The following is a 25,198-nucleotide window of genomic DNA, read 5'->3' on the forward strand; positions in this document are numbered from 1 at the left end:
TACAAAACTCGGTTACTAGTTTTCGCATATTACTCGTTGAACACAAGTTTCGCCACCTTCGTCGACTAAGTTAATCTAGTTATCGCCGAATGTGTCGCTGGGCCCGCCGGCATGCGCGAAGGTGTTGAATGCATTCCATCCAGGAGAGCCTTCATTTCTGCTCACCTGTGAATAGCAAAAAACATTTCAAATTTCTCGTCATTGTGTTGTAAGGTAAGCTTCCATTTTTATCTGACGTTAGCGTACTTGTTTCCAGGCAGTGAGCTATTCTTGTGACTAGCTCCTCGTTCTGTGTCGCAGCGGTGATTCCCATGCTTGCTGCCCGTAGATTTTATGAGGAACTTATTTGGTGATCTGCGTACAGGCAGCTGATACAAGAATCGAGTAATAGCCACGTGTTTGCAAATCAGTGCACAATGCAAAGTTCTGTGCAAAGGAACTTTATACAAAGGTAACGTCGATACAGCTGGCAGTCGTCGGTCCTTTGAGGTAGGTAACGCTGCCGTCAGTCAGAGGTTCATTAGAATGTTTTGAAAGGAGGCCTGCAAGTTTTGAACCTCGCGCCCATATGTGTGAGCCGCCGCAATGTTCATTATGAGCATTGAAGTCTGCCCAAGCTATATGCAGCGAAGGCTTCGTGGCTCTTTAGTTTTCAAACCTTGAACTGTCGAATTGCTGGCCTGGCTCCAGATATACTTCAATGAGAGTGTACTCCTGCTAGCTAATCACTGTTACAATGCAGAAGGCTGTAAGTAATGTGCTGACGTCTTGTATTCGTAAATGATGAAGATAGTATCCTTTTAATAGAAAATGTTGCCAACGCGATACTTAGAAGACGACGAAAGGGAAGCGGTATGCTCGCACTAGCCGCCGGGAATCTGAAAGTTTCGCGCGCAAACCGCGAGCGTTCCACTGAGATATGGTGCACATGCGAAAGAGGTGAATCATCATTTGAGATGAGGCTGTTGTCGTAGAAGCGATGATTACTACTGAGATGCGTGGTACCGCTGTAGAGCATAAGATGTTGACATCAATGGTTGCATAGCTAGGATGGCTTCTACTTCTGGGAGACTTCATGACAAGGGCCTTGCGCGCACCGGAGCTTTTATGGCTGTAGACAGCATAGGGGTTAGTAATTCTTTGATTTCTTGTTCGCTCTTGCGGATTTGCTGCCTTTCGGACTGTCTGCTGCGTTTAGGTGCCTCATTTGGTGGGCGAGAGTGGCCATTTGCCGGGTCTTGTGTCGAATGCTCTGATAACTTAGAAGCGGGTGGTGTAACCGCAGGCTTCCCAAGTTTCTTTTTAAAACTCCCTTTCGTGGCTTGTTTAGCTTGTATTAAATAACCACGTGACGTGACCGAGCTGGAGCTCTGCCAAAACAGTTAAAGAGCAGGAGCTTCGAAAGCAAACGAAAGAGTATAACTGGCCTTCGAGGTCAGTTGACACTTCAGTGACGCTTTAAGCTACGTGGCGGTAGTGACAGATGTGCGCTGCATGTGCCGGCATTGACAATGTTGCGGCAGAAACGGGGCACTGAACCTATATGCCGTCGGCCTTCATTGCGTTCATTGGAGTTGGCTTTTACAACGTTCTAGACTCCGAAGATTTTGAGGAAAAGAAGGGCGCATAACTTCCTCCCTGGGTCAGTGAGGGCCTCATTCGCGCTTTGTGGTACGTGGCGGGGGTGAGAGAGAGAGACATGTGTCCTGCATGCATTAGCGCTGACAGTGTTATGCCAGACACGCGGCACTGCAGGAATGGGCTGCAGCATTGATTGGGTGACCAACCTCTCGCGAACAACCATTAAATTAAATTAACTCCAACTTGCCAGGGTGGGAAGATGAGCGCGCTGCCTAACCAATGTGCGGAAGGCGCTGAACGTTACAGACGACAAGCCGCGTCTAGTTGCTCGATGCAACACAGCTTTCGCTCTAACGAGGTTCAGCAGTAGTTAAACCACAGATAATTTTTGCTTCTGTTGCATATTTTCTACTCTCTTATCTTGTTCCGTTGATGCATCTTGATTAAGGTCTGGCGCAATCGTGAAAAAAATACCGCTGGGTAAGCGACGGTTCATATCGCTTCGGCAGTTACCTTGAACTTGCTTCATAGTGCCTGCCAGTGTAGCAGCTTTCTTTTTAATTACCCTCTGTATAAAGCAAGGAGTAGGCCATTGCAGTTCACGTACTTAGGTTGTGATCACGATGTGCACTCCTTCTGCGAATGGGGGACAGCACTGACTGTATCGAACAGGGTCAGCGCCATGTTTCGAGATATGGTCATGCCTCAGATATTTGCAGCATTGTGTTGCTGCCTCAACATATTCAGTTACGGGGTAACTGCTGAATCTAAGTGTAACCCGTTTAGGCCACGGTGAACCCTCGCCGAATTATAAGACAACTGATCTACGGCGTACCTGTGACCTTGGCACCGTCTTCCGAAACGTGAACGGTGAGATTCCTTGCTGTGACGACGCCGTGGCCGCGAAGGAACTCTTGCAGGTCTTCGTTTTAGTACGGGACAGGGACACTTTCAATATTTCCATAAGTAGCCATGTATGAGTATTGAACGCGGGGTTCCACACATACTCTGGCCAGTTTAGTGAGAGTCCGTTCGAGGCGTGTGGTAATAAACTGTAACCATGAGGATTCCATGGTTGTTAATTCGATGGCTGAAAACATTTTCTGTGGCCCACGTTACCACCGCCAACACCACGAAGTTGGGGATTACTTTTCATAAGCTTCCTCGTTCTATGGTAGGCCTGAAGACTACAGGGACACAAGCAGCGCTTTTTTTTTTCTTTTAGGATGCAAACGTGAAGTATGCCTGGTTCATCTCCTCTGCGTTATCGCCCAATGGCTCACAGGTAGCTTGTTCTTCCCGCAATTTCATGTTTGCTAGGTCTTTGTCTGCGGCTGCAGCTACAGTGGCCACTGGAGCAGTAGTTGGCACTGCTTTCGACCAGCGCAGTATGGAGTGCAGCCGGCGGAGATGACCGCTTCGGGGCAGGTACAACACCGAGCGCCCAGAGGATTGCTTGACGTGCTTCTCCCGGTAAGCGGGGTCTCCTAGGTCGTCGCGCGGCGAATACACAAGCCAGAAAAGGCCCATGGGCGGCACCGGTTGTTCAAGTGAGAAAGAAAGACGGCGCACTTCGATTCTGCGTGGATTACCACCGCTTGAACAACATAACAAAGAAGGACGTCTACCCCCTCCCCTGCATCGACGACACACTGGACCGCCTCTGCAACGCCAAATATTTCTCATCGATGGATCTCAAGAGCGGCTACTGGCAAATTGAGGTCGACGAAAGAGATCGCGATAAGACAGCATTCATCACTCCGGATAGGCTGGTTGAGTTCAAGGTTATGCCATTTGGTCTTTGTTCCGCACCAGCGACGTTTCAGCGAGTAATGGATACAGTAATGGCAGGCCTGGAGTGGCAAATTTGTCTGGTATATTTAGATGACGTCGTTTTATTCGCCTCGAACTTTTAAGAGCACCTCAAAAGACTTCGAACAGTACTAGACGCAATCAAGTCGTCTGGCCTAACCTTGAAAGCAGAGAAATGCCACTTTGCCTACGAAGAGCTGCTGTTTCTAGGCCACATCGTTAGCAAGGAAGGAGTACGCCCAGACCCGCAGAAAGCAGCTGCTATTGAACAGTTTCCACCGCCGGCCGATAAGAAAGCCGTGCGCAGATTTCTCGGACTGTGCGCATATTACCGACGATTTGTAAAAACTTTTCGCGCATCGCCGAGCCCCTGACCCAACTGACGGAACTAACGCAAGCCATTTTGCGCTACAGCCAAGCCAGCCACCGGAGGACAACTGCATACCATCCGCAGACCAACGGACTGACCGAGCGCCTGAACAAAACCATCGCCGATATGCTCGCCATGTATGTCGATGCCGAAAAGAAAACGTGGGATGTCATCCTGCCTCACGTCGTCTTCGCCTACAACACCGCAGTGCAGGATACCACCCAGATGACGCCTTTTAGACTCGTCCATAGCAGGGAGGCCACGACCACGCTAGATGCCATGCTGCCCAACGTTACAGAAGAAGAGAACGTCGACGTTGCCGCCTACCTTCAATGTGCAGAAGAAGCTCGAAGGCTTGCCCGATAACGGATCAAAGATCAGCAGCGGTCCGACGCCAGACGCTACAACCTACGATGACGCAACGCGGAATACAAGCCAGAAGACCAGGTCTGAGTTTGGACGCCCATTCACTTCCGTGGTTTGAGCGAAAATCTTTTGCGCCGCTATTTCGGCCCGTACAAGGTTCTTCGTCGGCTAGGTGAACTGGATTATGAAGTCATCCCTGACACAATGACTGCATCCCAGCGACGCCGCGTACGACCAGAAGTTGTCCATGTAGTCCGTCTGAAGCCGTATTATGTGCGCTAAAGGCCGCTGCATTTCCATGCTCTATTTTCGCAAGATCCGTTTTTTTCTGTTACTAGTCGCATTATTTGTTTTAATGCATCGGGTCGATGCTTCTTCGATAGGGGAGTGTTTGTTCGTTTTTAAAATGTGCCGCCACACCACCTTGTCGCTTTCTTTTTGACGCAAGACACGACTAGATTTATCTCGATTGATCGCAGCCAGGCAGAGCTGATTCTGCGTTGTTCCGGAATGTTCTAGTAACTTTGCACGCTTTATCTCGAAATTCCCTATCAGCTTTAAATTGAGCACGGCCGACAGTGGCGGGCAATCTGTTCGACGACCGCCGAGCAAGGTTCTCGCTTCGCCGCCGCCGAGTGATTCAGTCCCTTTTGGGTTCAAGTCAGCCCAATAAAAAGTTTTCTTTTAGAAGACACTTTCGGCCGTCTTCATCGCTGCTTCGACTGTCGTCACCACTACGTGACAATATTGAGACTGAAGAGAAACGCCGAAAATTACAATGGGCTCAGACAGCCAGCCCGGAGTCTTGGGAAGCGTTCTTAGCAAGTTGGCCTTGATATACGGTGTTGTGGTCGCATGCGCTGTAACACATTTGTTCCACATGGCGGAAGGAAGCCATCAACCGCACTTATATGTTTATTTAAACGAATGAAACCCGTTGAATGTTGAAATCTCTGAGACGGAGCTTGGTCGGAATTTCCAAAGCAAAGGATAGATTTTTTTCACAGGAGAGGTTCCGCTCTGCGTGCACCAATATAGGAACTGTGGACCTTTGATACCTAACACATTCCATATACTCCCTTCCCCAGCCCATTACATAGCAGCAACAAGCCTCACGGTTGAAGCTAAATCAAAAAAGCGGACGCCCCTCTTCCTTCCCGACTCCTCTATAACGAGCGCCAGCCAACACATTTTATGGCATTATTCTCCGTCTGGTCTGTAACAGCCGGAAAACTAGCCTCAGATCATCTAGTTTCGTCTTGTAACCGGCTGTCACCAAAAGGAAACTAGAGCTGATGGGAGTGCCATGGTGTGCTCAAACTCCTGCACAGACAGCGTATTTTACATAATCTTATCCTATTCTGCAAGGTTCCTGAAACGTTCACTGGGATGTTGTCTTTCGTGACCATTACAGCCAGTTTCTTTGTTGCAGAGTGGGCTTTTGTTTTGTCTTTTCGTCTGAATTGTGCAAAAGAGAAAAAATGGTAAATTTGGAAGATTTTTTACACCTGTGTGTACAACACGGTTTTGAAGCACTCTGAGCTTTCGTAAAATAAATATTGCATTGGCTCTTTCTCGTGGCGCGTTTTCAACTTTGGCTTTTCTTTCGTTCATGCACCTGCTACGGTTCCTCAATTTCTTTAGTTTCCAGCACTCATCAAAAGAGGTCAATAAGTGTGAGCAGTGAGGGGCGTTGAAAAAAGACATTCTCAAACTTTCCAGAACATAGCCCCTCCCCTATTATCTTCTATTCTGCCGTGTTGGCATCGCGAAGTTCGGGCACGCCGACGACAACAAACTTGGAAGAAAGCCAGAGCCGCCTAAGTGATTTGTACTGACAATAAATGACTGGGTTCGAGACTTGACGGTATCCACAGCTAGCGCTCATCATCCCCATTAAATCGCATGGAAATTTACGCGAATTTTTAAGATCTAAATCGTGGCATGCTAAGAGTGTACAGCCGGCCAAATCTCTAGCTGGCGTGCGTGACGGCTGGGTTGCCCATGCTTCTGCATCTTATGACGGAGCAAACTTGTGAAAATGTCAGATCTAAGTGCAGGCTCTCTGCGTCCGTCCTCAGTATGGAGCTTTCCGCAAGTTTTCTTCGTCGCAAAGCGCAGGAGCACAGAAAAAGTGGCCGTCGTGCACGTCAGCTAAAGATTTGGCCTGATGTACGTTTGAAACACAGCAAGCGCCCCCATTCTAGTACAACTGCCTATTTTTGTTATTTTCATTTTAAACCATTGGCTTCACCGTTTCAAGTAATATTGTGAAATTCATCCTTCTTTATATTTCGAAATGCAAAAATTTTTAACTTATGCAGAACTCTAGAACCAATAACCCATTGTTAGTTTTGATAGGTCGCCACTCATCGAACCAATCTTTAGTGAAATCTAATGCGGCACACTCATGTCACCTTCGGTATCCTTTTACCCCAGCATCTCTTGGATGGCCACCGCTTCGGTGTCGATGCCTTCGAGGATAGTGCGATATTCAGACTTCATACGTTTATTGTCTTTCCAGATGTAGTACACACTGTATATTAATCATCACTGTGAGCATAGATCTATTGCATACCCATTCTTTAGCAAAATAACCGTACTTCCAGGAACAGGACACTGCCACTTGAAACATCAGAAGCAATTCTGAATTGATTTTGCTTTTTACTTTGTGCACAGGTGCGTCGTTAGATTTTCCCCGTCGAATATAGCCAGAAACAACAGTGTCCCTTGAAGTACCTGATTTTTGGTTTTTCCGTACTCACCAACTGCTGATGTGCCAATGGCTTTCTGTCTTATTTCTAGCTCCGCCAGTAATTCTGACATATGACACGAATCCGCCTTCCCAAATGTAAACGTTTGCATCAATGCTCCTTTCCATAAACCTCTCTGCACTTCATGAATATTGTAGCCCCAAAAGCACTCTGTAGTGTTGTCTTTCGCCGGAGTACACTCTGTTTGCTTATTTGTGCGCCATAAGAGACAAAGCACCCGATATTACCTCACGCATGAGCGCTTGTCTGAAAACGGACACTGCCACACATCTGACCACGTGAGCCAGAGATTGTGCCATAGAATGGTTTGATTTCACCAGCTTATAACAACACCATCAGCTTTCTTGCAGCTCACGCCTACTTTACTGCTTTATGCCCGATAGTTCATATTGGCTTTAGCTCCGTAGTCCAAGCTAACTGTACTCACCTAACGTGCGGATTTAGTGGCCTTTTAAGGTGAACTTCTTTTTGTTTGCATCTTTGAACTTCAACAAAATTTATTTATTTACATTGAATATACAGCATAAAACTTCAACTTTCATTTCAGGAAGAAAAATGAGGAACTGCTTATTTCTTTTAATACCACAACCAGTTTCCTTATCATCGTCATCACTGTAAATATTCGGGTGCCTTCACTTTAGTTATAGATATGTACAATTCCTGCTGCGTTCTTTAGCTAACATGACACCGCAAATGAGCTCTTCGTGATGACCCCCTTGGCCACGTGTCACCTCATAACTTACTTTTGGGCACGCAGCGTACTGGTGTTCCATTCCACTGGCCATCATCGTCACACTGCCTCTTCTCTGATCCCAGCAAGACATAGCCGTTGAAGCAGCCGAAGCTTGCTGTAGCGCCCACAGCAGTCGAGTGGTTGCCGGACATCCAGCCGTATCGAGGGGTTCTCAAGAATCCGCACCGAATCTCTGCACGTATAAGCTCAGTAATGAAATGTACGGCGATGTAAGCACATCGGAACCTTAAGCAATGTCCTCAGCATGAATGGAATTTGCACCTTCGCGTTTGCTAGCTTTCAGAAGTTATGCGCTCAGCGCAGCAAGTCACATGCTAATTTAGTAGATTTTCTGCTACCATAAAGGAGACTGCCGTATGTAGGTTCCTAAAATGGTATTCATCTTGAAAATTAAAAAGAAAACTTGATGGCGCACTTATCCTCCGCCTTAAGGGTATGAAACTGTAGCCTGATACGTCTCTACAAGCGCATATCACATCGTAAGCATGGTCACCCTGTACATTATATTCATAGATCGCGGCAATCCCTCATACTACTCCTGACGCCTTGGTACAGTGGCTATTTCAAACACAGACACAGGTGAGGCTTGTAAGACCCTTGTTTCTCTCCCCAGGCAACCACTCGCAACAAATCCTTGATTTAACCACCACCTGCCGCAGCAGCTAGTTCCTCACAGTCCGCTGGACATTCGCCATTTGCAACAATCGGCAGGTTGTCATGACGTCACAAAGTCACATGGCCTAGGTGGCAGGTGGGCCACGTGCTTTACTTCTTTGTGATTTTTTTGGTCACGCCGACACCCACGACGGCGACGCCGGGTTTTGCGCTGAACAGGACCTTTAATGCTACATGGTTCGCATAAGTATCTACACTGCCAGTTCTCTTCACCTGGCTTGCTGTGCAAAAAGCGCAGACGATTTTTTGTGGCGAGATACTTCACGAAAAACAAAACCACTGTAAATTTATACAGGGGCTTCTAAAAGTTTGTTTCTCGCTCGCATTTCACATGCTACTCCTGGAGTAGAGAGCGAGGTTTAACTATGACTTTTTTAATATATACAAAAAACGTTGGACTCCACTAACCTGCCGAAAATCGTCAAGCTGGTAATATAAACGCCCGAACAGACTTCATAGAAAACCAGCGCTTCAGTTTGACTGTTTGCTTCGTAATGTTTATTCTTCAGAGCATAATTTATCAAAGCCAAAATTGAGCCATTTGGGCTATTCAATAATAATAATAATGATAATAATTGGTTTTTGGGGAAAAGAAATGGCGCAGTATCTGTCTCATATATCGTTGGGCACCTGAACCGCGGCGTAAGGGAAGGGACAAGGTAGGGAGTGAAAGAAGAAGGGATGAAGGAGGTGCCGTAGTGGAGGGCTCCGGAATAATTTCGACCACCTGGGGATCTTTAACGTGCACTGACATCGCACAGCACACGGGCGCCTTAGCGTTTTTCCTCCATAAAAACGCAGCCGCCGCGGTCGGGTTCGAACCAGGGAACTCCGTATTCAGAAATTTAGTTTTTGTGTTTTAGCATCTGGAAGTTTGGAAAAAACAGCGCAAACTTAAGTCATGGACAAAAATAGGGCGACACAGTGCTGTATCGTCATATCTCTCTCTGCTCATGTCTTAAGTTTGTGCTGTTTTTTTTCGAACATGAATTGCCAACTAGCCCGTTCGAGCACCCGTGCCAGCATCTGAAAGGTTCGCTTCAAGCATGTGCTATGACGAAGTTGAGTGTTTTGACCTTGCAGCGCTATGCTGAGAGATTTACTGAGTAACTGAGTAGTCGGATACATAAATGTCTTATACATTGCTGGAGGAAATATTAAAAAAAGCTATTGTCGTTAGTGTTTTCAATTTGTATGACGTTGCCCGAGTAAAAACTACAGGCTCTAAAGGACCGTGAAAGGCAAAGCCCGCCAGCAGTGCTAGCCTGCTGGCTGTCCCAACAGCGCTTGGTCTTGACCCAGTTGTTGCGTCCTGAAATTTCTGGCTTGCCGGTCGCAATACTTCATAGCTGTCTTGGGGCTGCTCACAGCTTCCCGAGATTTGGTTATCTTTCTGCCTTCATGTGGCGATGGTCAGTTCAGCGCGTCCAGTAAGACGTGGAGGGATCCTAAAGTATTGAGTAGTTTTATCCGTGTAGGGCACCAACTGCCACGGGTCCCGCTACAGGCATGCGCCGACACTGCACTGCTCTTCAAGACGGAGAAGTTGCCCAGGTCTCTTGATACATGTATTGTGTCATTTTTTGAAAGGATAGCGGCAACACTATCATCGTCTAAGTACGCTACATGATCCGTCAAAAGGTTCGGTCTCTCCGAGGACAAGTCAATAAACGCGCGCCTACAATTGGCGCTGCTGCTGGGTGCATCCCCTTTCAACCTAAAACTCCTGAGCCGTACGCTGCCCCCTGCTTCCATTGTGACAGATGCGACTGCCTCAACACCGGCTGCCATTTCAACCGCAGTCCTTTGTTCTGGCCTCAAGTGCACTCGTGACCCTTCCCTCTTCAGGGGCACAGCCGATCAAGACGTTGACGACTGGCTATCTTCATACGAACGAGCCAGCAGCTACATAAAGTGGTATCACTCCATCAAGCTGAGTAACGTCATCTTTTCCCTCAAGGACATCGCGGGCCTCCGGTTTCGGAACAATGAGGCGGACCTACCCACTTAGTCCGTTGTTAGGAAATATTTTGCTGAAGAATTCGGCCGCCTTGCAGTGCGCAAGCTCCGTGCCAAACAACGACCACGCGATCGTGCTCGACACACCACAGAAGCCTGCACCGCTTACAGTGGGAATATCGTTGACCTCTGTGAACTTGTCAACCCCGCAATGCCTGAAACGGGCACGATTTATCACATCCTCAAACGCACTCCAGACGACGCATTTCATATGCTCTTTGCGAAGAATCCTACCACCGACCGTGAGGTAATTAAGCTTTCGCATAGTTACGAAGAGCTCTGCAAGCAGCACGCTCCTCCGCATCTCTCCGATTTCTGCGATGAGTCCCTCTCCACACTGGCCCTAGGTGTCCTAATCCTGAGTACTCCCCTCTGCTCCACCAAATCAAAGCCTTGGTTCGCGAAGAGATCGCCCGCCAGTTTTCCGTAATTTCACATTTCCCAAGACTCTGCCTGCCATGTTTTTGACTCAGTCCCAAATTTCGCCGCTACCATACGCAGTGTCATGCACGACTATGTCGCTGATGTGCTGCCGTCTAACGCTGCGCTGCTGATTTGTCACAGCACCCCTGACGTAAACCCAAGCCAAGCGCTGTCCAGGCTGCAACATTAGCCAGTAGCCGATTCCTAGCACCCCCCCCCCCCTCCCCCTCACACCGCTCCTTTTCTTTTCATCCTCTGCCGCCATCTGAGTCTGTCTCATGCTCCGTTCTCAAGATCCCGCCCCCAATCTGTCAATGTTCGAACTCTTGCGTACTGCAGGCCACCGACTGTTCTGCAAATCCAGCCACATGGCTTGGTTTTGCCGCCAGCGCCTTCCGCCCACTTGACCTGGTCTGCGCAACTACCCGTATGATGCCGAACGATCCTCGCCGAGAATGCGCTCGGTCCCCCCTTTGAGTCCCCAGATCGCCAAATTTACTCCAATCGCCGATCTCCTTCCCTTCGTCGCAGTTCCCTTTGTCCGATGCTACGGCATTTCAACTCCACCCTTGAGGAAAACTAAGACTCGCAGTTCCGGCAGTAAGAACTGCGCTTGCTTCGATCAATTCAACCCCTGCGTGTCTTCCCGCTAATTTAATCGCAATGTTCATTGAAGGCGCTACAGTTCTCGCCCTCGTCGACATGGGCATTTCAGTATCTGCCGTAAGTGAAGCTTTCTGTTGAAGACTTCGCAAGTGACAACCTCGCCTTCGGACATTTCGCTCCGCACAACCCACTCACAGCGCATTAACCTCTCAACCACGTGTACGGACCGTGTCCTCATCCATGATGTTTTGTACATCATCGAGTTTATTCTGTCTCAACTGCTCACACGACATCATCCTGGGATGCGACTACCTTTCGACTCATCGTGCCATTATTTACTGGACACGAGCAGAAGTTTTCTTTCCGCCACTGTGTCACACCCCACTGTGCGACGTGCGATATCACTCTGCCAAAGTTCTTGTCGTGAGTGATGCCGACATTCCTTCGTTTTCTGGTGCCCTCGTACCACCCTCCTGTGTGTGCGTCACTCATTGCTTTCTATACGCCTGATTAAGCCTGTTCCCGCCATCTCTGCCTCCTGTTTCCCTTTGCTGTTCTCCCGATCCACAATGAACAAAGCGCAATTTACGTCACCAACCCATTTTCGTGCCCGTCAGACGTACTCCGAGGTGAATGCCTCGGACGTATTGAAGAACAGACTAATGTCTTCCCCACACTACTGTGGATACCACCGTTTCCTTTGAAGTCGATATGCTCAGCCCTTGTGACGTAGTAACCGATCCACCACCCCATACCGTTTTCCAACGTGTCACTGATGATGACCTTCCACACGCGCTACGTGATCAACTCGTCGCCCTCCTCCTGAAAATCAGTTCTGTCTTTTTATCTTCCTCAGATTGCCTTGGGCCGCACGTTTGTCGTTGCGCACACTATTGTAAACGTTACACACGCCACTCTGGACCAGCGCTCCTATCATGCGTCGTACCCTGAGCGCCGCGTCATTTTTTATCACGTGGACAACATGCTTCACTGTGCGTCATACAGCCCTCCCGTAGTCCCTGGGCATATCTGGTTGTATTGATCAAAAAGAAAGATGGTGACTTCAGGCTCTGTGTTGATTACCAGCGGGTGAACAACATCGCGCGCAAGGATGCTCAGGACTTCTTGCAGAGGGCCGAGTATTTTTTTCCTTTCTGCACTTACCCTGAGGCTACTGGCAGGTGCCAATGGCTGACTCTCATCGCTCATCGCCTTCATAACACCTGATGGCTTATATGAGTTCAAGGCCATGCCTTTTGACCTTCGCAACGCCCCGGCAGCTTTCGAACGCCTGATGGACCCTATCCTCATTGGACTCAAGTGGGTGAAAGATTTCGATTTGCTTAGTGTATCACATCGTTGCCTCTCCAGCGGGCTTCCCATCTCTTCCTGCTGACGCACGTCCGCACTTGTTTCACTGACGCTAGGCTTCAACTGAATTTTAAAAAGTGCCGCTTTGCTGCCCGACAACCCCTCATTTCAAGCCACGTATTTTCTTAAGATGGTATTCTTCTGGACTCCGTGAAACATCGTGCCGCTGCCGAATTTCCGATGCCTACCTCACTGAAGCACCTCCGTAGTTTCGTTGTCCTCTGCTCCTACTTTCGCCGTATTTTCAATTTGGCCTCGATCGTAGCCTCTCTGACCAAGCTACTCGCCTGAAGCTCAAACCTCTCCGCTTGGACGCCCACTAGAGATTACACCTGCGGCGCTTTGCGCTGCCTTTGTGTCGCCTTCTCTCTTGCGCCACGTTGAACCGGCTAAGCCAACTGAGACTCAAACTGACGCCAGCGGTATTAGACTAACCGCCGTTCTCACTCAGTGCAAACCTGGTTGCCGTGAGTTTGTGGTTGGCTACGCAAGTCGGACGTTCAACAAACCGAAGGCCAACTATTGTTTAAGAAAAAGAACGCTTGGCCACTATCTGGGCGATTATAAAATTTCGTCCCTATTGTCTGCGGCCGCCCGTTCTATATAGCCACCGACCTTCATGTCATTCCGCTAATTTAATCGCAATGATCATGGAAGCCACTGTAGTTCTTGCTCTCGTCGGCACGGGCGTTTCAGTATCTCTCGCCAGCGGGGCTGTCTGCTGCAGACTTCGCAAGTGACAACCTCGACCATCTAAGCCCCGAAGTTTGCGTTGCTTTCCATGCGCACTTCCAGTTTGCGCACGGCTGGCCTCTCTGAAAGAGCCGCCCGGCCGCCTTGCTCGCTGGTCTTTCCGATACTGATGTCATTTATTGCTCCGACCTCAAGCAAATTGATGCGGAAGCTCTTTCCCTATTGTCGCTATCTAATGCTTCATCATCTGAACCGGTCTCTACTAACGACTTTTCCTCGCCTGCCACTGCCGACATGTTCATCGAGCAGCGGAAAGAGCCTTAGGTCGCCATCCTTCTCGACTTACTTTGGAGTCTCTCTACCGATAATTCGTCCAGTGGATTCCTTCGTCAAGCCCGTCAACTTTCTCTTCGGGACGTGCAGCTTTCGCGTCGTAATTACCGGTTCGACGGACGCAAATGGAACCTAGTCCGCCCCGACCATCTAAGCACCGAAGTTTGCGCTGCTTTCCATGCGCACCTCCAGTGTGCGCACGAAGAAGATTTGAAAACCTACACGCGTCTGGTCTACGGTTCTAGGGGTGTGGCGTGTATCGCTCTGCTCGCCACTTGATGTGGTCTTGCCCGTGCTGTCAACGGCGTGGAACTCCTCCTCACAACTCGCCTGCTTCATTGTAGCGGTTACCCTGTCTTGCCTGCTCCTTTGACCGTTTTGGCATAGACCTTTACGGTCCCGTCCCTCCCACTCTCGCTGGTCACCGTTAGATTATCGTGGCCCTAGAGCATCCCACCCATTATGCTGAAACATCAACAATACCGCCTGCTTCCTCCCATGGCGTCGCTTGCTTTCGGTGAAAGAACCTGATTCTTCGCTATGGTGCTCCTCAAGAACTGCTCAGCGACTGTGGATGCGTGTTCCTATCTCAAGATCTTAAGGCTCTCCTCAAGGAGTGCCTCATCATCCACCGAACGGCTTCGACTTGCCACCCTGAGACGAGAGGCCTGACAACGCTTTAATCGAACTCTCAGTGACATGGTGGCCATATAAGTCGAGGCCGACCACTCGAATTGAGATCAATTTCTTCTTTTTGTCAACTACTCGTATAACACTGTGACGCAAACCAGCACTGTATTTTCTCCCTTCTTCCCTCTGTATGGCCGTGAGCCCCCTACACGACGGATATTCTTCTTCCCTGCCGCCCCGACACTTCCGAGTCCACTCCGCTCTGCCCACAGCGCCACGTACTCCGAGGAATGCCGTCAGCCCACTCGCTCGTTTATGACACTGAACCAGTAAGAACAAAAATATGACGGGGACGTCTCTGCGGCATCTAAATCATAACCTGACAATTCCATTGTGTGGCTTTGTATGCCTCCCACAACTCCCTGTATTTCGTAGACCCTCCTTGCTCGATATCCTTACCGGGTACTAAAGCAAACCTTTCCTGTCACTTACATCGTTGAGCTCCTTGCAACCACTGCGGACTTGCGCAGCCGTGGCCGCGAAACCGTCCACGTCGAGCGTTTGCAGCCACTGTACGACCTCTCTGTTATTTCTTCCCGTGGGTGTCTAGGCTGTCTCCTGTTCTACCGGAGGATACTGTAGTATACCAACTGTTAAGGGTACAGCTACTGGCATGCGCCGACACTACGCTACGCCTGAAGAGGAAGTTCTTGGTGCTGGCTACGCCTGAATACACTGAAATGTCAGTTGCAGGGGCGCGGTCTCTCCGAAAACACATTATAAACGCAGCCCTGCACCAGGAAGTGTTATTTGTTAGTTTTCTTTTACTTTCGCTGTAAATCGCAGAAACGTGACTGAATGTGCGGCCATAAGCCACCAACAAATTACCTGTGGCGCTTATGGCATAGTAGCAGGAAAAACATTGATAATAGGAAGGCATGAAAAATTGCAATATCGGCACATCTATTCATCTAAAATCGTGCTGCTGTACTGTTTGTATAATCCAGGCTGAATCAGGCAACGACAAACCTATGTCAACGAAGGCTGCGCCGTGACGCTTCTGCAACTAGCAGGACTCTGGCAGCTATGTCGGGCGAACAAAACAACAGACGTTCCGGATCATTCCATACGGTTCCATTGTAACTTTACGTCTACTGCGAGCCTGAATTGGAGTGGCTTCGTGCCTTGTTTGCACTGCGGCGCTGATGAACATCTAACGGGTTTGCAAAAGCCCAATGCTGCAGAACTTCATCATGTTACACGCTCCTCTGAGTTCATATCAACGCTGATTGACTTATGCGATCACACCTTAGAGCATATGGATGCATTTAAGATATTAATAAATTTAAGTGCATCACTGGTACTTAGAGCTATGTTCATCTAAATTCGCAAGCATTTTCTCCTTAACACATCGACTCAAGTCCGCATTGAGTGCGACATTTCTAGATAATGTTTTCCTCCAATGCCATTAAAATTTGAGGCGCATAATATTTATTTTATTACGCCTCTTTTCTTATTTTAATGCCAAGATATTAAGCGACCATGAAATAACTACTGGATTGCAAGTAATAACGTGCTAAAGTTATAACTTAGAAGGGCGATGGCTCGAGCTAGTGGATAATTAGCATTGTGCCTTTGGCTTGAGGTGGAATTTCAATGCAGGCGAAATTCTAGAGGCCCCTGTATTGTGCTATGTCAGCGCACGTTAAAGACATCCTGGTGGTCGGAATTTCCGGAGCCCTTCACAACGGTGTCCCTCATAGCCTGAGTCCGTTTGGGACATTAATCTCCCATAAATCATAAATCAGTGTTCTCTCTTGCCCCTTTGTTTTTCCTTAGAAACTAATACGCTATGAATACACTGTGGGATATTTATAATGTAATTTAAACATGTTTTGTATTCATTAATGCACTAAATATATACCGGAAATAGGTTCCTGAAATTTTATGCATGGTATCCGAAATGAATTCTTAACTTAAAATTTGTCAAAAATACGTCGCGCAAACCATCCTTCGAGCACGTTTCAAATACGTGAAAAATATGAAGGTGGTTTTAGCATCTTGTCAATGTATTAAAAGTGTGCTTTTGTAAATACGAAATCAAATTGTTTCAAGTATACTTCAATGTTGACGAACGGGTAGTGTTTTTAAACATAATTGAGGCACACTTTTAGCTGCGTAGAAAAATGTAGTGCTCAAAGTCGCTTTTCGGGAAATGGCCTTTGCATGTTGTTAATTTAATGAAAGTGTGCTTTAGCAAATGCGACATTCGTTCGTCCAAAGTATAAAGTATACTTATATTCTAACGAATGAGCTGCCCTCATCCCTACCTCTCCCTCCTCCTCTTTATCTATCTATATATCTATAATGAGCCGTCCGCGCTAACATATTAGCAGAACACTTCAATCTGCCATTGAACGGTTAGTGCTCTAAACCGTGTTTCGGGAAATGACAAGTTGGCAACGTTTGTGAAGTGTACTGTTGCAAATACTAAATTAATTCGCCCTGAGTGTAGTTCAATTCTAACGAATGAGCTGTCCGCGTAAACATATTTGTAGCACACAGCAAGCTGCCGTTGAACTACCTGGTGCTGGAAATCGCGTTCGGGAAATCGCATTTTCATGTTAGCAGTGAACTTAAAGTGTGCTTTCGTAAACGTGAATTAATCCATTGAAAGTACACTTCAATCCTAACAAATCAGTAGTCCGCGTCAGCATATTTGCAGCACAATTCAAACTGCCGTGTAACAACCTAGTGCTCGAAATCACGTTTACGGGACAAGTGAAAACTCTCCCTTTTCTGTTGTTCATTAGTTTATGGTAACTTCTAGTAGGAAGGCAATCACCACTTATTTAAATTACGTGTTTACGTGTAGACAGTGTAGGCAGCTCCGGGCCTGCACATGCCAGCGAAAAGGACCCCGACTGGCAAGGCTGACCGGGTCCCATAGAAGCCCATATAGTTGTTGTTTGGCACTTCCTGACGCAAGCTACGACTAGCAGTTCGGTTCTTAGATAGACAGCAGATTGGAAAGCGACCACTCCGACACTTGTGCGGTAATTTTGGGGCCCACAGTCTTCGCGTAAAATAATCGCTTCACCGGGTAAGATAATGTGTCTCCTCTCGAGGAGGAAATATAAGCTAAGCCAATTATCAAGCTTGTAGGAGGAGCTCCACTTTCATGACGTCCCGTTCCGTCGGCACTTCCTCTGTGGCGACGTCTTTCCCGCTCACGTCTTGTCACGTGGCTTTGCACTGTCACAGACGTTGTTTGAGGCCTACCTACCTGCCTACACTGTCAAAGACTTCTTGGTGACAATGTGTTTTCCCTGGGTTTGTCTGTCTCCCGATGCCGGGGGGGGATTCCGACTGTGCGGCCTGCCTGCCCCCTCCCGCCACCGAAAACGGGCCGGTGTATTTGTTTCGCCTACTAGGCTTTGTTCCGGCGTAGCGCGAGCGGTGGGGATGGGTAAGCCGTGGCCCATCCTCTGTAGATGCAAAACCTCATGGGCATGGTGCCGACTCCCAAGTGACTGTGAGGGCCAGTCGCGCCCGTGTGGTCCGGTGCCTGAGCGGAGGCAGGCCTGGTTATATTATTATGCTGGACCCACGGAATCAGGAACGGAAGGCATTGCAAAAGGCAAAAGGTGTCATATACATGCATCTATCTCCCTCCGCACGCGGGGGCGTGCAAGTCTGGACACCGACGCGCCGGATTCTGATTCCGGAGAAACCAGGCCCGCGCGGCGTTCATAGTAGCCGGGCTCTAACCGACGCCTTGGGGAAGCTGTCTTAGGCCGGCCGCGGGGCCGTAAAGGCCGTCGCGGGACGCTTAGGAAGGGGGCTGTTGTACGACCTGTGCGAAAACCTTCGATGTTGTGCAGTAACGGTGGAGTAGGCCCGGGTCATCTCACCCAAAGCCATGTTCTTGGTTTGTAGCCCGGTTCGCCCGGCCTTGAACACCTCTCCTCAGTAGCTGTGGAGAAAGCTAGGGGAGAAAATAAGTGCATGGTTGGATGGATGGAAGCACAGAAGAGTCCCCCCGGAGGTGTTAGGTCATGGCGCCGTGGGCCGGAGGGTCGATAGGCTGACGACCTAAACCTCTACTGGTCGGATCTCGCCACACATACTTCAGGTGTCTGAAAAACCGTGAAAACAACTCGACGGCCGGTAGCTGGGCGGTCCGAAACAACCTCTGTGAGTCGGATTAACCGACGACCTAGTCTGCGGTCGGTACGGACTGCGGAACCAGTTGTAGTGGAAGGGCTCCAGGTAGCTAACCCCGTCGTAGGTTCTCCTGTCGCCGGTGGTCGCAACCCGTTTCGTTGGGTGGGTGGTCAGGCATCCCGTTAGTGGGGGCCGCACTATTGGGCAATCTCGAAGCCCTCCCTGTCCTGGCGAGACAGGCCAGAAATGGTGTCGAGACATTTAAAGGATCTGAACGAAAAACTCGCTGTCCCCATTCCCATCACAAATCCCATAAACCTTTCGTCCAACCCCTTCAGCTGCTTCCCAGGGGATATCAGGGAAGTCTCCACGAGTCCGCTCCCCCGGCTGTGAGTCGCTATAGTAGCATTTCCTTATTGATTTCAATCCACCCTAGGGTAGCAAAATTTCTATTGGCTCGGAGCCGCATCTTTTATATTACCATGGGGATTACACCCGTGATACAGTAGTCGTGCGGGAGAGGCTATTATTTTTATTCATTTTATTACCTCGACTTACAATTTCTCTGCCGATGCTTAGTGCCAGTTCAGTCATTACCTCTGCGGTTGTCAACATTGGTCAGTACCATCCGGTGAATGCAACTAGTACACTTTTTTTACGCCGAAGTGAATTTATTTTTAAAGTATTCATTGTATATTTTAGTATATTTTAAATGTAACGCAAAGTTTTATTGCATACTTTAGTACATTTTAATGTACTAATTGTGTATTTTCGTGTGCTTTATTGTATTTAATGTACATTATTATTATATTTTTAATGTAATATTTGCATACTTTATGTATATTTTAATGTATTTCATGTATATTTTAGTATATTCTTAATGTATAATAAATATACTAAACGGACAGAAAAGTATTTTTGATGTATTTGTAAGACTTCAAAATATTACTCCTAGCATACTCGGAAAGCATTTGTACTGCAATTTAAGCTGAGGGACAAAAATACAAAATTAATATGAAATTAATATAATATGTTCGAAATGCATTTTTAGCAGAGCCTTTTCTTCGCTAAGGGTGCTGTTTGAAACAAACCTTATGTTGGTTATAACTTCGTTTTCTCATACCCAGGTTGGGGTAACACTTACGTTTGCACTTGGGGATCCGCCCAGACCAGCGGCCGTTGCGACAAACGGAGCTGAAAGCGCCCTTTAGCAGGTAGCCCTCTCCGCATCTAAAGTTGATGAAGGTCCCCTCTGTGAATTGTGTCTTGTGCATGTCCTTGAATTCATCGACTTGCAAATGTGGCCCGGGCTTGAACCGCGTGCATTTGGACTCTGTGCGAAATGATGTGACAAGGCGGCTTTCATCAGTCCTCAATGTACGATTCCGACATATTCCCATGCCGAAAGCTCCCTCGTCAGCAAGCCAAATGAGGAACGAATTTGCAACACTGAACAAAACAAGAAATAAACACAGTTTATAGGTCGTATTTCATAGGCAAGATTTTAGAGAAAGGGTTGTGCTAATGAGGTCAACTATACATGTCCATCAAACATGCGGTAAACAATACAACGATGATGAAGGTAGGAGGCGCAAATGATAGACTTTAGAGACCAATTATCCGTCCGAATACTGGTGTACGAAACGACATAGAATTAACATTACAATGAAGCTTCATGCTGGAAGGACGACAAGTAATAAAGTGAATCATCCAGCCAGATGACTGCAGCCACTATTAGTATGAAAGGACAGGTCACTCACCGACACATGTAGGTATGTCGGAATCCCACTGGCCAGCCTCCTTACAGCGTAGTTGATCCTTTCCATTCACGCGAAATCCTGTATCGCAGGTAACGAAAGCGTAGTTGCCCAATGGGAAGAAACCGTCGCCTGATTTATTGCCGGACACCTGGCCGTACGCCACATCAAAATTGTCGCAAGCGTCCTGGGCTGTAACAAATTTAAACGCGTTATTAACACTAACAAGCACGTTAATTGGTACTCGGACACATTGCGACACAGCGAGTTCACACCATGTTATGGGAGAACGCGTACGGCGACTATTTCATGAAACTAACAGGCATGCCTAAGAAAACATGCAACAAAGAAATACAAAACGCTAAAACTCAGCAAACTGCTGACCCGTCCTACGGAAAATACGTGCATCTAGAGAACGAATGAAAGGTGAATTAGACCTTCAGGCCACCACTAAACCGATCGGCCTATTTTCCAGCAAATAATTTGGAACAAGAACATATTACAATAAGAAAAGTTGATATGCTTGAGTCAGGGGCCCTTTTTAAAGACTGTAATTTCTAAGCGACAATTAAGGAATCTTTGGGGGAACAGTCAGTCAGGAGAAGCATCATCTGGCGTTCTACGATGAATCATATTGGGAGATTTATTATTTTTAAATCTAAGGCTTTCGCGTTTAAGAAATCTTTTGTAAAGTTTCCATACAGGCAGAAGGAACAATTTCTTGCATCCAGCTATTTAGTGCAAAATCACTATACCCATGAGTAAACCCTGATCAAGATCTTGCGATGTTTCTGGTACTTGTGGCAAGTTAAATAAATAATATCCACGACTGCGTCTGAACCCTCAGCGGCACGACCAGAACAGCTTCGCTGGCCACTGAACGAGAGGGCTGGACTATCGCCGCAGCCAAACATGCCTCGTGTTAATGTGCAGCACACTCTCGCGTTCTTCTTCTTCTTCTTCACCCCATACATACCCACGCGGTGGGATTGGCCAAGGCGTAGTTGAATAAACAAAGAAGTTTTCATGGAAGATGACGATAAAATTGTAGCACCAATCGTGGATTTTGAAAAATCACTGAATAAAAAGAACAGAACAATATTGCCAGTTAAATAACAGACAGCATTTTGGTGAAAAAAGAAGAGGTCGTAGAACTTTAAAAGAATTAGCACATCAACCTACCAGTTGCAATTATGCAATTGTGGAGAAACCCACAAATAGAACCCAATGCAAATCCCTTGGCGTTCGCACCAAACGATAATAATACTGGCAAAGATAAAGGAAGCCCTAACCTGGAGACAGGGACCTCCAGGTAAATCATTCTCTGAAGTGCGAGCTTTGGGCAGTAGAGGAGAAAATGGTCTAAAGAATCAACTTTCCCACGTGCGTCACATAGGTTCATCGGTGTCAACCCACACCTGCATAGATATAAATTCAAACTTGGAATCCTGCACCGCAACCGCGTCATTGCTACCTCACACAGCCTGGATTTACACGAACGGACGTTCCAATCATATGCTAAGTGCTGATAGTCAATGGTATTTAGTAAGGGATCTCGTAACCTGGCTGATATATGTAGGAACCGCTGAAACCTGGAAATCGCCAGCAGGCTGAAATTCGGGACGGGATGTGTCACTGACCCGTCAAGAGCCGACCTTGCTAAGTAATCAGCCACCTCATTTGTATGAATACCTGCATGGCCAGGGACCCAGGCAAAACGGACCACCATCAAAGTGCATGGGACAAAAAATGGCAGGATACGGCTCAAACAATTTTCTTGTGAAGTGTCAAGGGAGACCAACACTGACAAAGAATCAGCGAGAATAATAACATGAGACACATGGCATGTAATTTTGTGAAGGGCAATTCCAAGAGCCAAAAATTCCTCAAAGAATATAGGAATATAATCTGGGATGCGGACAGAATAGCTCCATGCCAAATCCTGCGAAAAGATGCCAACTGCAGCTTTTTGGCAGTTGACGGAGGCATCGGTAGCAAGCCCCGTATGATGAGGGTATTCCTCTATGTGATCCGAGAGAATACCGTTTAAAATGTTTGCGGGCATGTGTTCTGCATGAGATGGGAAGATGTGGTCGAAATGGAATTCCACTGCTGCCGGCGTGTCATCAACCCACTGCGAATAACTGAGATCAACACCAATCGGTGTTAAAAGGTTCCGCGTTAACATAATTTGTGGCATTTGATAACGTGGCCAATGATGAGAAAAGAATAAGGCTGGCTGAGACAAAAAATAGAAGTACTGACATCAGCCACTGGGTCCATCGACCTGAGGAAAGTTCGCACCGTGAGTATTTGAAAACGGGAAGTTAGATCAGGGATACGGGCTTCCAGATAAAGCAGGGCGTTTGAAACTGATTTTGGGAGACCAAGGCAGAGGCGGAGAGCGCACCTTTCCAGTAAGATTAAGGGTTGAATCTTGTAGCTTGCGCTACCAGTGAACAGAATGCAACCAAATTCAAGTATAGGTCTTACGTAGGCTTTGTATAGTAACAATAACGTGTCGCGGCGCATCCCAAACTGTTTATTGGTGATTCTTGTCAGCCGGCCTAGAGCGCGTGCTCCTTTAAACGCATTGTTCTTTATATGAAGGCTCCAATCTAATGCTGGGTGATAAGTAACACCCAGATATTTTACGGATTCCATTTGTGGAATCTGGAGAGAGCGATGGACTAATGAAATGTGCAAAGGCATGTCTGGAGGAAATACCAAAACTCCGCATTTGTCTACATTCAGGGATAAATTAATACCCTCCAACCATACTCCAAGAGCATCCAAATATCCCTGCAGAATGTGGTAAAGGGAGTGGATATCCCTGGCCGAGGCGGAAAAAGCTATGTCATCTGCATACACAAAAACTGTTATATCAGGACGAATGGGGATGCCACTGACCAAAATATTAAAAAGCAGAGGGGATAGCACCGATCCTTGCGGCACACCTCTTGATTGATAATATGTATTTGAACATAGGGTTCCCTCGGCGCAGTAAAATAATCTGTCCTTCAGAAATTCAGATATCCAGGCATAAATGTAGGTTGGAGGATGTAACTGAGCAAGTCTGTTAAGTGAAATAGTATGCTCTACACTGTCATAGGCCTTTGCTACATCAAGAGGGACCAAAGCTGAAACTTCTCTTCTGCGTAGCAAGAGCCGGATTCTGCTCTCTAGATCCACATGCGCGGACCATATAGAGCATCCACGACGAAAGCCAATCTGGGCTGAGCTGAGACCGTTGATGTCATGAACATGTTTTGTGAGGCGACTGTGCACTATTCTTTCTATTAATTTGACTAAATTTGAAGTCAGTGCAATTGGCCGAATATCATCTAAGACGTATCCCTTTCCTACATCTTTAATTATTAAAATAATTTTTGCCGTCTTCCAAATGCTTGGAACCCATGCATTTTCCAGAGAAGCATTGACCATATCTAAGAGGGCGCTTGTAAACTCCTGGGCTAAAATTTTAGTCATACCAACAGTGACACCATCTGGTCCAGGAGCTGCAGGATGCAACATTGCCATGACTGAGAGGAGCTCTGATGCGTCAACCTCGGTATAATCCGAAGAGGGTGAAATTGTGCACAAAGGGACGTTTCTCTGCGTCTGGAAGCGTAACGCCAATCCCTGAGCAATACACTCCAGGCTCTCCTGAGCCTTTTGTGGTGATAACACTGTTGAACTAGTGAGAAGAGGGACGACAGAACTCTTCTTACGTTCCATGAATCTATACAGGGCTTTCCGATGACGAGGATTTGAAAGATACGCGTTTAAATTTTGGTTGTACTCCTCCTTGGCTTTTTCAAGTGTTTTTTTGAAATTTGCAGAGAAGAATTTGTAATTTAACCAATTAGCCGGTCTCTGGTTGCAGGACAGCCTCTTCCAGGCCGCTTTTCTGCGACGATAGGCCTTCTCACATTCTTCTGTCCACCAAGGAGACGGCTGTTTATTAGAGGCTGCTAGGGGCACGGCGAATATTGAGTGGTCTATTGCATTTTGCAAAAATGAAACCGTCTGCTGAGCTCTGTCATCCCGGCTTGTATTAACTATAGAGGCAAGTGAGGCGGACATAAGATTTTTATAAATTTTGTGGTTGACAAATTTATGGGTTACACAACTAGTTTTAGGAGGAGATAACCTGATTGTGAAAGTTATAGGAAAGTGATCACTAGACGTACACGAATCCTCTGTCGACCAATCAGTCACATCTAGCCTAACTGCTGATAATGTTAAGTCAATGGCTGAGCGAGCAACCCCACGCATAAAGGTTATTTCTCTAGAATTGCAGCAGCGTACAGCATTTGCAGACAGCCACGACCAGAGAAGTTGGCCGCAGGAATCAGTACGACTTCCCCAGTCACTGTGGTGAGAATTAAAATCTCCTGCGATGACTGCACTGTTTGTGCCAGTCACCAAGCTGTCTAAACAGTCTATCCTGTGTACACCTAAAGGAAAATAGACATTAGCAATTGTAATATCAGCACAGTACGGAAATGAAATTTTTATCGCTATAAGCTCACAGTCAGAGAGAAGAATTTTCTTAGATAGATGCCTGATGACATAAATTTTAATATAGCATGGTTACCAATCCACCTCCCCTGCCAACATTTTGATCTGACCTGAAAACTCGAAAGTTTCTCATTGAAAATGATCCTTACGGTGATAACCACGTTTCTTGTAAAAGTACAATATTAGGCTTATCCTTGTGAATAAGTATGTCTAGACCTGGAAGAGAGGACAAGACGGAACGGCAATTCTATTGTAACACTTTGATACCTGCCATGATTATTGACCAATTGAAGAGGCCGAAACCGCCTCTTTAAGGATATCAACATGGGGATGAAGTTTGGGT

The 25,198-nt window shown here is 47.2% G+C and overlaps 1 protein-coding gene across 4 annotated transcripts in view; it reads right to left on the reverse strand.

Moving 5' to 3' along the window:
• The window catches only part of LOC144099515 (complement factor B-like), a 333,633-nt gene that overhangs the window by 256,328 nt on the left and 52,107 nt on the right, over positions 1-25,198 (reverse strand). For 3 of the 4 annotated variants that reach the window (XM_077632874.1, XM_077632873.1, XM_077632871.1), the window contains 3 exons: positions 20,335-20,523; positions 19,719-19,907; positions 7,647-7,829 (listed from right to left, as the gene is read on the reverse strand). In XM_077632874.1, the coding sequence (XP_077489000.1) occupies positions 7,647-7,829; positions 19,719-19,907; positions 20,335-20,523 (561 nt within the window). The remainder of the gene's footprint in view (positions 1-7,646; positions 7,830-19,718; positions 19,908-20,334; positions 20,524-25,198) is intronic. The other variant, XM_077632872.1, reaches the window with a different exon arrangement.

The sequence above is a fragment of the Amblyomma americanum genome, chromosome 7 (assembly GCF_052857255.1).
Source record: "Amblyomma americanum isolate KBUSLIRL-KWMA chromosome 7, ASM5285725v1, whole genome shotgun sequence".
Taxonomy (NCBI): Eukaryota; Metazoa; Arthropoda; class Arachnida; order Ixodida; family Ixodidae; genus Amblyomma; species Amblyomma americanum.